Below are 14272 nucleotides of genomic sequence, written 5' to 3'. Positions count from 1 at the left end.
TCTCTTCGATGAGAATCAACGAGATATGAGTGATACTCAGAAAGGGGGGGGTCACACTGAAAGTCTCAGGATATAGAAATAGTTTTTCCCTCTTCCCCCTTTTTTTTTCTTCTTCCTTTTTTTCTTTTTTTTTTATAGTCAATGATATGTTACTTATGGGCCGATCAACAGGGGGGGGATTCAGCATTTAGGAAAAAAGCCTTAGTTCGAGGGTTGCTTTTCTTTTCCCCATTTTTTTCTTTTTCTTTTTCCTTTTTTTTCATGGGGCATTCAACAGTTCACATAATTGATCGAGCAAAAACAATTTAGAAAGAGTTACTTAACTTCTTTTGTTGAGTCGACGTTCAATTCACCCGAAGCTTCTTTCCCTTTTATGAGGTGCTGGTTTGAAGGATCGATTCTCGTAAATTCCAATCCATTTATGCTAAGGTGGATATATGTTATTCCTTATCAGCACGGCGTGAATTCCAATCGATTAGTGCCAAGGTGGGTATATATTGTTCCTTTGTGGCACGATACGAGTCGACGAGATGTTTTTCTTTTTTTTTTTTTTTCACCATGCGAATCAACCGCGGTGTTTCCATTTTTCGAGCAGAATGCCCCCACACATGTTGCTGTGTCCACCGCCTTCGTCGAACTGCTTTGATTCTCCCGCGTTTTTCTTGTTGGCGACAGTTGAAGGTCATTGCGTGGGTGTAGAAATCTAGGTCGCTCGGCCAGCCTCATTTTGACTCCGTCTGCTAAGGATTGGGTGTGGGAAGAGGTGTCTGCTTAATTGATATATATGAAGGGTGTGAAAATGTTTCTCTTAACACCTTCCTCCATAAGAGAAAAAAAAAAGAGAATTGTTCCTCTTTTTTTTTATATTTATATGTATTTAAAATAAAATTACTCGTATGAGACAAGAAAATAATATTTGAGATTAAGGACACCAACTTGTGTCACTCTAAAGAAATGATGTTCGTGGAGTTTCCATCACTTTTTCCTACAGCTATTTTATGAATTTTCCCCCCGCCCCTTTTCTTCCCTTTCTGTTTCGAATCTACGTGATAAGGCGTCCGCTATTACGTTATCCCGACCCCTTACGTGTCTGATGTCTAGGTCGAATTCCTGCAATATGAGACTCCAGGAGAGTACTCGCCGGTTTTTATTTTTCATTCTATTGACGTATATCAATGGGTTGTGGTCTGTGTATAGGATAGTCGGGCCATGCACCGAGGATACATAGACTTCAAAATGAGATGAATTCATCACTAACGCCAAAGCTTCCTTCTCTATTGTGGAGTAGGATTTTTGAAACTTGCTCAGTTTCTTTGAGTAGTAACTGACTGGGTGTAGTTGATCATCCTCCCCCATTTGTAACAGTACTGCTCCTATCCCGCTATTGCTGGCATCTACCGCCACACTGAAGGGTTTGTCAAACGATGGAGCCTTTAACACTGGCTCGCTGCTTAACATTAGCTTGATCTTCTCAGCTGCTTCTTGACATTCGGGTGTCCATTGAAATCGCTTGTGCTTTTTCAACAGCTCTGTCAGTGGCGCAGTGAGACATGCAAAATTCCTGCAGAACCGGCGGTAATACCCTGCCATGCCCAGGAATCTCCTTAAACTCCTAACATTTTTTGGTATGGGATAATTCTTTATCTCTTCTACTTTGGCCTTTGCTGGGGTGATCTTCCCATGGCCAACCACATGCCCTAGATATTTGACCTCGGCCTGGCAGAACTCTGTTTTAGCTAAGTTTATGGTTAATTTGGCCGTTCTTAACCTCTTAAATACTTTTTCAATTGTTTCGATATGTTCTGTCCATGTGTCATTGTAAATGACTATGTCATCGACATATGTATCTACGTTTTTAATCCCAGCAAGGCATGTGTTCATCAGTCTTACAAATGTTGCTTGGGAATTCTTCATCCTAAATGGCATTACGCGATATTGGTATGCTCCTTCTGGGGTTACAAACGCCGATATTTGCTTGGCTCTCTCGGTTAGAGGCACTGCCCAGTATCCCTTAAGAAGGTTGCATTTGGTGATGTATTTGGCATGTCCTATCTTATCTATACAGTCGTCTATTCGTGGCATAGGGTATGCGTCTGCCTTGGTTATCGCGTTCACTCTGCGATAATCTGTACAGAATCTCACTGTTCCGTCCGGTTTATCGACCAGCACGCACGGTGATGCCCATTCACTTTGACTGGGCTCTATTATCTCGTGTTCGAGCATGTAGTCTATCTCCGTTTTCATTATCTCTAATTTCTTCGGACTTATGCGATACGGATGTTGTTTAATTGGTTCGCTCTCCTTTAGCTCAATGTCGTGCACTATTGCTCTTGTGCGCGTAGGTGCGTCAGCAAATAGGTCGCTATATTCTGTTACCATTCCTTGTAACTTTTGCCCTTCTTTCGGCGGTAAGTGTGCAAGTTTGCACCCTAGGTTACTCATTATCTCCGAATTCTTTAACTTAATGGGTGGGTCCTTTTCTACAGGAAGATCTCTATCGGGGTACTCATCACTTACAGCTTCATGGTGACACTGTGCTGTCAATATTGATTTTTCTCCCGCCCTCCTGAAATATTTTTTCATCATGTTCACATGACATACTTGAGTTTTGTTTCTACGCTTGGGGGTAGATATCTTATACTTTAGTGGGCTTATCTTTTCAGTAATTGTGTACGGTCCCTGATATTTCGACTTGAATGGTTGACCATTCAGGGGTATGAGTACTAACACTTCCTCTCCTTCTTCGAACTTTCTATCTACTGCCTTTTTATCGTATGTGGTCTTCATGACCCTCTGACTACTTTCTAGGTGGGTCTTAGCTAACTTCCGTGTTTCGGCTAAGGTTTGTCGCATTTTAGTGACGTAATCCGTCATGTTATTTGGCAAGGGTTCATCGCTGACCCATTTCTCTTTTATCATTTTTAATGGTCCTCGTACCTGATGACCGAAGACTAGATCGAAGGGACTGAACCCCAACGAGTCTTGGACGGCTTCTCAAGCTGCGAAAAGCACAAATGGGATCCCCTGATCCCATTCGGCATCGTGTTCCATACAATAGCCCCTAAGCATGGTTTTCAGGGTGGCGTGGAAGCGTTCCAGAGCCCCCTGCGATTGAGGGTGATAAGCGCTGGATTTTATGTGGGTGATTCCCAGTTGCTCCGTAGCCTGCTCGAATAGCCTCGACGTAAAATTAGATCCTTGGTCTGTCTGTATGGTTCTGGGTAGCCCCATTTTAGTGAAAAAGTTTATCAGGGCATCTACCACCTTTTTCGTTGATATGTTGCACAGTGGGATCGCCTCTGGAAACCTTGTGGACGCGCACATTATAGTTAATATAAATTTGTGTCCTGTTTTGGTTTTGGGTAGCGGTCCTACACAGTCCACTATTACCCTACTAAACGGTTCTTCCACTGCCGGTATAGGTTGGAGTGGGGCCGGGGGAATATTCTGGTTGGGTTTTCCAGTCTTTTGGCACGTCCCACAAGTTCTACAGAACGTTTTGACATCTCCCACGATTCCTGGCCAGTAGAAATGTCTGGTCAACTTTTCTAGGGTCTTGTTGACACCTAGGTGGCCCGCCAGTGGTATCTCATGTGCCACTTTCATGATATCCTCTCGATACATGTCGGGTACCATTACTTGTTCCCGCACAGTATCTCCCGACTCTCCCTTTGTCTTGGGGGCATTCCATTTCCTCATTAGTACGCCCCTATTGAGGAAATATTGACTTTTTGATTTATTAGGATATTCTTCTCCAACCCGACAGAATAAGGGTTTTAGGTCGCCGTCATTCTGTTGCTCCTTGATCAGCACTTGTCGTGGCACGGGTAAACAAGGTTGGGGTGTTACCACCGGTCTCGGTTGCTTTTCCCCTGACGGCTTGTCTTCTACATTTCCCCTCTCTATCACTCTACTTCTTGTGGTCACCCCTATGGGTTTCCCGTCTTGATATTTCGCGATGTCATTTCCTAGTATCATGGCTACCCCTGTCATCGGTAATTCGTCAATTACGCCTACAGTTATTTCTCCTGAGCCCCAATCCGACACTAAGTGGACTTTAAATAGTGGAATCGTTATGGGTCTGTTTCCTATGCCCCTTATCGTGGTCGCTCTACCTGCGGCTCTTGTCGCTTCTTTAGGCATGCATCCTCTTTTCACTAGGGATTGGGATGCTCCCGTGTCCCTGAGAATGTTAATGGGTTCCCCTTGACCTTCCTTATCTCGCGCGATATATCCTTTCGATATGAAGGGTTCGCACGTTTCATCTATTCCCTGAGATATCGCCCCTTGTGGTTTGGCTGGGGTATTCCGATTCATCTCCGTGAATCGTTTCGCCTGACACTTCACAGCTACATGACCTGGCTTCCCACAGTTGAAGCATACTATAGGTCTCGCTTCCCGTCCCAGTACTGGTCGGTTGGTTGTGTTGAGGGGATTTCTGATGGGTACTCGTGGATTTTCGTACAGTGTCTTTACTGCACAATGTTCCCTGACCTGTGACTGCATGGGTCCCTGTAGTTTTGCCCTGCTTCTCTTGTGAGTCAATATGTATTCGTCGGCTGCCGTGGCTATATCGATTGCTGTTTCAACCTTTTTGTCGGTCAGGTGTATCCTCATGTCATCGGGTATGCAGTTTTGAAATTCCTCAATTAACATGAGTTGTTTCAATTTGTTGAAGTTACCCTCTATGTTTTTGGCATTGCACCACCGATCAAAATAATTCTCTTTGAGTTTAACGAACTCTACGTAGGTTTGTCCCTCGCTTTTCTTTGAGTTTCTGAACTTCTGTTGATAAGCTTGTGGGACGAGTTCATAACTTTTAAGAATTGCTTCTTTTACTACCTCGTAATCGGCACAGTCTTCTGCTGGAAGTGCCGCATATGTCTTTTGGGCCTTACTGCTTAATGCCGCTTGTAACAGCATTGCCCAACACTCTTGTGGCCAGCCCATATTTAGGGCGGTTCTCTCGAAGTGCGCAAAGTAATCGTCCGCCTCCTTTTCTACAAATTTTGGGACCAATCGCACTTGTTTAGTTATGTCGAATCTGTTTTGTCTGACTTGCTGTGGCTGGTGAGCTATACTTAATTCGCTCATCCTAATCTCTTGCTCGATTCGAGCTTTTTCTACCTCGGCTTTCGCCATTATTCTGGCTTTCTCTAGTTCGACCTGATCACGAGTCATGGTCGTTTTCTCCGCCGGTAAATCTTCCAGCACTTCTTCATCGAAGCGGTCATTGTCTACCATGTGCTCAGCTATTATTCTCATTAACTGGCTTTTCCTCATAGCTCCCCTAACCTCTAGGTCTAATTTCTTTCCTATTACTATTAGATCATCTTTTTTTAATCTATATAATTTATCTGGGGATGGATTTTTAAGGAATTCGTTGGTGTCCGTCATTTTGCCTTACCGTCCGTGTATAATGCACAAGTACGTTCACGAGGATTTTTTTTTTTTTTTTTATTCAAGCAAGGAAATTACACTTGCTTGGTGTATAACTGATCTCCGGAGAGCCCCCATGTGACGGTACCACGAGCCTGTTTCTTGACGAGAACCTCCCTGTGCGGTACCAAGGTTGGAGTTCTCAGAGAAAATCCCAAGGCCGGGCACGCGTTTTAAGAAAAAGAAAAGTTTGACGGGTACCGACTGCAAATTATGCGGTCTCTATGGTACAGTGTCCAGGTTCAGACCAGAATCGTCGTGGCATATACTTGAGGCATTCACGGGCGGCAATGTAAGGCAAACAAAAGAGACACAAGTCGACACGGGTATGAGAGTTATTAAATCAACAATTTATTTAAACAAATTGAACCGGGTAAAATGTAACTACAAAAACAGAACATGCAACTGAAATCATAACTGAAATAACATGAAAAAAAAAAGAATAAAAGAATATATACATGCAGACAATGATTTGGGACAAGGAGAGGGGGGGGGTGAGTGATATTTCGATTGTCTTAGGAAAGAAAAATTCGGAGATTGGAAAAGGTAAAAAAAGAAAATAATCAAGCAAATAAAAAAAACCCTATACTTTTTAATAATACACACACGCATAATCTGAGGTTATTGTTTTCCAGAGGTTAAGTAACCAATGAAATCTTATTAAGCTACACCCCTTCCCCAACAACATCTTCCACATAATATTTAATAAAAACACAGTTAAATTAAGCTACAGTTGCAGCAATAACTACGAAATAATAATAAAAACTATAACAATAAAATTTTAAATGATAAACAGGGCTATGACAACAGCATATTCTTGTCATTGTTTTGATTCTCGAGTATATATCCGACACAGTTAGACACAGTAAATCAACCATTATCGGAAGGAGTCCAATGTCATTCGGGGTTATAAATCCAGGTGGGCAGAAAATAGGCCCAGGGGAGAAAGTAATATTCCCATAGCGTATTGCTCCTTATTGATTTTTCGAAAAGTATACGGGGCAGCCTTATTCGTTGTTTCGTTGAGTGTGTGTTGGTTGATGCAGTCCAAATGCTTTCTCGGTGTTGACAAAGTGTATCCGATATTGGGTGGATATACCATTCCATTGTAATTATCCCAATGTAATTATCTCTATATGTTGTTTTTCAGAATTTAAAATTTAACTTATATATTGCTCTATTCTTAAATATTGAGCCTTTTCTTTTTGGCTAGGATCACCTTGAAAGTATTACTTCAAGTAATATCTATCAGGATTTTTCATCTGAATTCTATCAGTGTCTTATATATATATATATATATATATATATATATATATATATATATATATATATATATATATATATATATTGTTAAAAAGTGCGGATTTTTTTATTTTATTATTTTCTGTTTTTTATCTTTTCCATTCCCTGAATTTTTCTTTTTATAGCAGAGAGTCCATATGTTTGTTTTTGCATAGCGAGTGCTTTCGATTGGAACATTTTCGTCATCCACAGGCAGATTAAGTCATTTAAATTTTTAAAATTACGTTTTTTAAAAATCACGTATCGTATTATATGCATTAAAATTTATATATTTTGTCATGGTCACGTATTGGGTTGGTTAATTAAATGTGTGGACAGTTTTAACAGGGCGAGGTTAATATTAATATTTACATTATGTTAAATTACATTTACATGTTTTTTTTTTATATATATTATTTAGAATTTACGAACCTAAGCATTTTAATATGTTCCAACTGCATTCATGATTTATATTATTTATTTTAGTTTGTTTTGCTTTTATATATAATGCTTCCAGATTTTTAGTCTCTTTACATTAGTATTGTTGCGTAGGACCTTGGTATTTTCCACCATGATTCTTCGGAATTCGGAATGATGGCAGCCATGTTTTTTTAAGTGCTGTGATATTGAGCTGGAGTCGAAGAGTTGGAGGGTTAGTCTTAGTAACAACGTGTTGTGTGGAAATTATCTTTCACCATCTTTCTTTCCCTTTTCTTTCTCCTGTTTCGGTTCTTCCTTCCTTTCTTCTTAACCCCTTTCCTACCCCCTTCCCTGGCTTCCCCCTTTTTCTATGTCACCTGACTCCCTTATGCCCGTTGATTGGATGCGACGTTTTCGCGCTAAATTGAGGCACGTGTGTGATATTTTGAGTTAAAATAGTCAGTTGTGAACAAGGCTTCGAGGGGACCAGAACGGTCGAACTGTCGGTCTCGGATAAAAAGGGACGCCTGGAATTTACTAAGGCGTTGTACAACTCTGTCTTGACGAGACATTAAATTCGTTGAAAAGAAGAACCTAGTTTTCTAAGACACTTGAAAACTAATACTATTATCGAGAAAAGATAATAGAAGTTTTGAACAGAAGAACCTAGTTTTCTAAGACACTTGAAAACTAATACTATTATCGAGAAAAGATAATAGAAGTGGAAAAGAAGAACCCAGTTTTCTAAGACACTTGAAAACTAATTCTATTATCGAAAAAAGATAATAGATGTTTTGAACAGAATATTCGCCGCAGGGAAGTTTTCGAAGATACCAGAAAACACCAGAATATCCAGCCTCAAGAAATTTCTACCTTGCTGAAAGGACTACGAAAACGAATTTCCAGGAAAAAAAAAGAAAAAGGGAACTTTAAACAACACAAACTCAAAAATAAAACCAACAAGGAAACGAACTTTCTAAATGTTCCTTTCGTAAAAGGGCGCCCAGAAGCTTCCAGTAAGTGATCCCCTCCTTTTTCCCCCCTTCTTCCTCCTTCTCTATCTCTCTTTCCTTCTATTTCCCTTCACTCTCTCTCCCCCGTTTTGGTTACTACTACAAGACAAGACTCTTGTAAGCCAGATGGACATTTTTGGCAGCCCATAGAGGTCATTACTTTTTCTTTAGATATCTTTGTTAATAAATTCTGTTTCTCCTATTTTTTCTCTTTTTGTTTGTAATTTTTTCCTTCAGTTTCAGAGTTAGTAGTAACGATTAATTGTTTAAGAAGAATTAACTTCCACGGGACAAAGTGGATAATAAAATTTCTTCAGTTGGTAATGTGGCCCATGTAGTAAGCAGTGTTAGAGAAACATCCTCTTAGTGGGCAAATAAATTGATAAATTACATTGTTTTTTTCTAGCAAATTATTCATCTGTGAAGTGTTGTTGTTGATTACAAGGCTGATCGTTTGTAGTTTTTTTTTATAATAGATGATAAACTTGATTTTTTTTTGTTATTATTGGGAGATACGTATCTTTAAATTGTATTCTTGTGAACACTTTCATCAGTTTTTGAGTTTTTATGTAGCTGGTTGCGGTAAAATATGTTAATCGGCTGAGGATTATTTTATTGTTGAATATAAGCAGCTTGATTTAAGTTGCTAATAGTTAGTTTAATTTGTTTATCGACAAGAGAGTTTGGGAACCGGTTGTTGATTATAACCCGTTTTATATTTTTTAGTTCGTTGAAGAATATTTTTTGTTGGAAGAAATCATTTTGGCGCGATGTATGAGATTTTTTATTATTGCGATTTTATAATGAAACGGATTTTGTTTTTATAATTTAAGATGCAGGAATTAATGGATGTAAATTTTTTTCAACACGAAGGTGACGAATTACTCGTTACTGGAATCGATAAGAACGTCTGTTATTGGTATTTAGTTCATCGGTAAAGGCAGAGAATGAATTAGTTTGAAATGTAATTTTTAAATCATCTATTTTTTTTTATGTTATCAGCAAGCATAAATATATCATTAACATACTTAATGTAGATGGAACGGTTTTACTAAATATTTGCGATCAAATTATTCCCGATCATTGTACGACTGACTGCTCCTGCTGTTTGTCATATAGAAATAATGTGTAAAGTTGCTTGAATCAGCAGCAGACGAATCGGACATTAGTCGTATCGGGTTTTGATCGCACATAAGGCGGTTAACTAAAATTGTACGACTAATTATGTACGATTTTTTGCTCCTGCTACTGTTTAACTATTAAAGCAACTTTTACACAGACTTACTACTGGGTTTGTCAGCGTAAAATATCGTAAAAATTAACAAGAAAATGATTTTACGCACAAATTTCAATCGAGAGGTTATTTTCTGCAAATATATTTTTAGATTCATATAAAAAGTATTCACAATTTTTTAAAAAAATATTATTTTTTTCCAATTCTATGCGCTACTTTTATTCGTTTTTTTTTTTCAATATTCTCTCTTAAGCCAGAAAGTAAACAAAATAGAAATACAACTATTTGTGGTGCAAGTATCCTAGCTTTATGAGGATATTTGAATCTACAGACGTAATATTTGTTGCCATTCGATAGCATTAGATGGAAGAAGGGTCCGTGATAGTGAGATGGAAGGGAGTCGTTAAGAGATGCCGCATATGTGACAGATGGTTCCATATAAGAGTTTATATTTGAATAGACAGTCATGAAGGCATCGCAGATAAACTTCTCTTATTCCAGGTTTGAAATTACAGTTGTTTCTTATAATAAAGAGACAAAGAGTCTGTAAATACTGGTCTAAACTTCTGTCGGTTTTCCGCTTCTTGGTTATAAGAAAATGGTGAGGTAAATACTTCACGTTCCGGCTTGATGTATCCCATCTCAAGTTCTGCCATGCACTTATAGTTTACCATAATTGATTAATGATTTAGTATCGTAGAATTATCGAAAGACTCGCCAGGCGGAGACAAATCAAATGTTCAGGGGGTCTTCTTAACATGCAGTCATTCTTTACTAGCAGGGCAGAAAGATACGTTCCATAATTTCAAAAATCTATCCATGTTGTACATTAGATGCCAAAAAACAAAAAACAAAACAAAAAAAAACCCAAATTTAAATAAAAACTTTTTTTTTTAAATTAAAATGTACTGAGATTTTAAGAGTTTATGACCAGTGCAATACCGACTCCAAAAATTAAAAACATCAAAAATTAAACAGTCAAATTCATTAATTTTAAAAAAGTCGCTTTTACTAATTCAAAAATTAAACCTTACTTTTATCTTTTCTAATTATTAATATTTGTTCATGTTCCAATGTTTTATCATACAACTAAGTTTCTATAAACTGTTAATGTTCGCAAATTCTCTTTGTACCTTGGTTACTGGTCGTTCCTCCTGTACGCGCTTCTGTGATAATCTTTCAAGACTGATGGTTTCCTATGCTGAAATCATGTCTCTTTATTCGATCCAAGACAGATGGAAGACAAACGAAGTTTATTCAATTTGATCTTTGCTCCCAACCAGTAGGGTGTGGTAAGACAAAAAGAGATGAATCAATCATATTAATCAGATTAATTAATCATATTTTATCCGCCCGTTTCAATTTCCACCTCAACATGTTGCATGCTTCCAAAGGAAAATAATCTTCTCTTTCCAACTATATATTTAAGCAATATGACGTCATCTCCATCTATATAGTATTCTGCTCGTTCCTTACTCACTGATTTCGTCAACTACAATTAGCAATAATTTTGGAATAGAGCACGCTACGATAACTGTAAATGTTTACACAAGCATTTAAATTTTACTTGTTAATGGTGTCTGCCTTACATCCGAATGGTTATAATCACCAACTATCAACTAGAAAGCTATAGGTTCGACTCTAGCTTAAAACATTACCTCTCGAGCCACACTGAAGAAATGTGATGCAGTGAAACGTCTGCCTGTGGATGATTATATATATATAAATAATTATTTCTAAATAAATAAATGTTTATCTATACAACATTCTGCTTGTTTCTTCCTTAAGTTAGTCCGTACGTTATGCGTTTGGCCAAATACAATTTTTGAAGGTCAAACTGCTTTCAAAAAGGTCAATTTCGCGAAATTTGGCAATCCTGTACAAGAATATGTGAGTGACTTCCCTTTGATGTAGCGTTCATATATTTATTACTACTAAAAATATTTCTTATTCCATGGAATTTCCACAGGTCCTGCTAGTTTCTATTGATTCCCAGAGTCTAGTAATCTTCACCTCAAATGCAGTATGTTGAACCCGGCTGGCCTTTCATCTCATGTTATTCTAAACTAAACATTTCATACACTAGAGTGTTTACTGACTTAATATCTAATACTCCGTTCCACTGTATTAAATAATAAAACTATTTAATTCGTAAAATAAATATTGCAGTTATGTTTTTGTTTATTTTTGGATTCAAACTCGAGAATTGGAAGTTAATACAAGAAGTAAACTATCCCAGGAAAACTTTGATAAGTAAAAGTATATAAATAACGAAATGTAAGTTGTTTGAGTCCAGGGCATTATCATTCATCATCATCATCATGACGGGCTCCTTGCCCGGACCAATGTGACTCTTTCTCTCTAGAGTTTCCTCTCTTCCATCAGTTGCCTAAGATCTTCAGGTTCACAGTTTGCGTCATGTGCTATTTGTTGGATGTACGTGAATCTAGGTCGTCCTCTGCCTGCGCGTCCGTGTCGTGGAGTCCATAGCAATACATCACTCACCAATTCATGCTTGCTCCTCAGACAATGGCCGGCAAATCGTAGGCGTCTTTCTCTGATGGTATTACATATGGCAGGTAGGTTGCCATAAAGTTGCTGCTTCGTGGGATGATTTTGCCAAGATATATTTAATATTGTTCTTAGCATACGGGTGTTTGTGCCGTCTAGTTTTCTTTCCAATCTTTTGGTGAGTGTCCAGGTTGTAGCACTGTAAACAAGGGCAGACTCTACCACTGCCCTGAAGAACTGCCTTTTCAGTTTGTCAGCCAGTCCCGAAGTCCATACTGAATGTAGCCCATCCAATACGGTCCATGCTTTTGAGATGCGAATTCTGATATCTCTCTCTGGAAACTATGTTGCTGCCCAGTAAACTCAGCAACTTCTTTCAGTGTTGATCCCACCAAAGCCCTGATCTCTCCTTTCACATTGAAAGTCATAAACTTTGTCTTATCCGCATTAATGTGGAGACCAATGTCATTTGCAGATATTTCTAGCTTACGTAACAGTGTTTGCGCATCAGCAGTGTTGTTTGCGAACAAAGCAATATCGTCTGCGTAATCTGCATTAGTTATGTGTGCTGATTGATGACGTCTGTTTCTGGATTCATTTAGGGTGAAGCCTAGCATGTTGTGTATATCAAGAGAGGTGCGAAGTACAAAGTCAAGACAGACAATGAAAAGAAAAGGGGCAAGAGTATATCCTTGTAGAACCTCAGTGCGGATGTCGAAAAATTCAGTGTCCCCATCTGGGGACCTGACCATTGCTCGAGTGTGCTCATATAGCATCATGATAGCATTAATGACTTCATTTGGAATTCCATAAGCTTTTAATATGCTGCCCATTTTTCCTCTATATACGGAGACGAATGATTTGGAGAAATCTACAAAGATCATGACCACAGCTATCGACAAGTTTTCTACAGCACGAAAACCTAGGCCAGCAAAATGTAGATATACCATCAAAATATCCACCTTTAATGTACGGGCACTTCAACCCACATCTCAAATATCAGAAAATGTTGCTTCATCCAAAGAACATGATATTAATATTGTGTGTATTCAGGAGCACTGTCTCTTCCACAATGACATGGACATAAAGTACCATGAAGTTGGTAACAGCTGGACAGCGAAAAACACCGTGGGAAAATGACAAAATAATATTAAATCGAGAAAAGTTAAAAAACATAATTAAAAAGCAACATAAATACCCCACTCGACAGAATACAAAACTAAGCAAGAGCTGCAGGTTTAGATAACATACCTCCTGAAGTATGGAAGACAGGTGGTTTTAATGACATACTTCTTAATTCATGCAATTCTGTATATAATCAAAAAATTATTCATATATAGAGGGAAGGATGCATACTTCCCTTCCCCAAAAAGGGTGGCCTAAGCATACCAAGCAACTATAGAGGAATAACACCCACTCTAATTGCAGCAAAAATCTACAATGCCACGCTTCTCAACCGTATCCAACCAAAGATCGAAAAAGTGCTCAGGAAGAACCAAAATGGATTTAGAAAGAATCGCTCTACTACTAGTCAAATACTTACTGTTAGACGACTGATTGAGGGAGTCAAAGCAAAAAACATTGAGACATTATCATTACCATACAGAATATCACCGTTTTTTTTCCTGATTAATCAGATTTTGCACTTTTTGTTGCTTTAATCTCACTAGGATTGCATTGGCAATCCTCTATCTGTATAAGTACATCCTAAAATCGAGTACTATTGTCACATCTGGGCAGGAGCTGTTTGGCGTTCCCTATCTTGCCCTGATAGAGTTCAAAACCGGATTTGAAACCTAGTAGGTAATTCCCTTTTCTGTTTCCTGCAACCTCTTTCTCAAAGAAAAGACGTTGTGAGCCTTTCTCTGCACTATCGTTATTTTCTATGGCAAGTGATCCTTTAAGTTTCAATCTATGGTCCCTTCTTACCAAACTTTCACAAAAACACTCAACTAGCTGCAACCACTATCAACAATTTCCCCCACTCTCTATCTAAGCGCAGATTTACTGAACAAAGTTTCTTTCTTAGAACTGCCAGCCTGTGGAACACTCTTCCACTGGCCTGCTTCCCGCTTAATTGCAATATAGTAGCCTTCAAGTCCAATATAAACAAGTTCTTGTTAAGCCGTCCCCTTAAATAATTCAAATTCTACCCAATCTACACCATTAACTATTACTATACTACAACCTTAAATCCATTAACCCTTATCCTCGAGTGGCCTTCAGGCATTGATAAGTGGTAGCTCCCTTGTAAAAAAAAGATTGATTCAATTTTGAAATCTAACAATCACCACACTGGAAGAGCTTGCATTGAGAGAAGAATAGAACTTTGAGGCTGTTGATTCTGTGTGCGTCAGACTTGTGCCAACCAACA

The 14272-nt window shown here is 38.5% G+C and overlaps 2 protein-coding genes across 2 annotated transcripts in view; one reads left to right on the top strand and one right to left on the bottom strand.

Annotated features, from left to right (window-relative positions):
* The window catches only part of LOC145291908 (calmodulin-binding transcription activator 2-like), a 2646613-nt gene that overhangs the window by 553365 nt on the left and 2078976 nt on the right, over positions 1-14272 (top strand). The gene's annotated exons all lie outside the window — the stretch shown is intronic.
* Positions 2995-5397, bottom strand: LOC145239802 (uncharacterized). The gene is made up of 2 exons (XM_080103329.1): positions 4843-5397; positions 2995-4644 (listed from the first exon to the last, which is right to left on the bottom strand). Exons 1-2 carry the CDS (start codon positions 5395-5397, stop codon positions 2995-2997), a joined length of 2205 nt encoding a protein of 734 aa, XP_079959455.1.

This window comes from Euprymna scolopes, chromosome 2 (genome assembly GCF_053919585.1).
Source record: "Euprymna scolopes isolate OS-2025 chromosome 2, ASM5391958v1, whole genome shotgun sequence".
Classification (NCBI taxonomy): Eukaryota; Metazoa; Mollusca; class Cephalopoda; order Sepiida; family Sepiolidae; genus Euprymna; species Euprymna scolopes.
The sequence above is the reverse complement of the archived record's forward strand: the minus strand, read 5'-3'. Positions and strand labels throughout refer to the sequence as shown.

Excerpts from the sequence above, each read along its gene's own strand:
- LOC145239802 (XM_080103329.1), bottom strand. The coding sequence starts at position 5,397 with ATGACGGACACCAACGAATTCCTTAAAAATCCATCCCCAGATAAATTA. Across the intron at positions 4,645-4,842 it reads AAGACTGTGCCGATTACGAG|GAATTTCAAAACTGCATACC; the intron begins GTAGTAAAAGAA and ends ATGTTAATTGAG.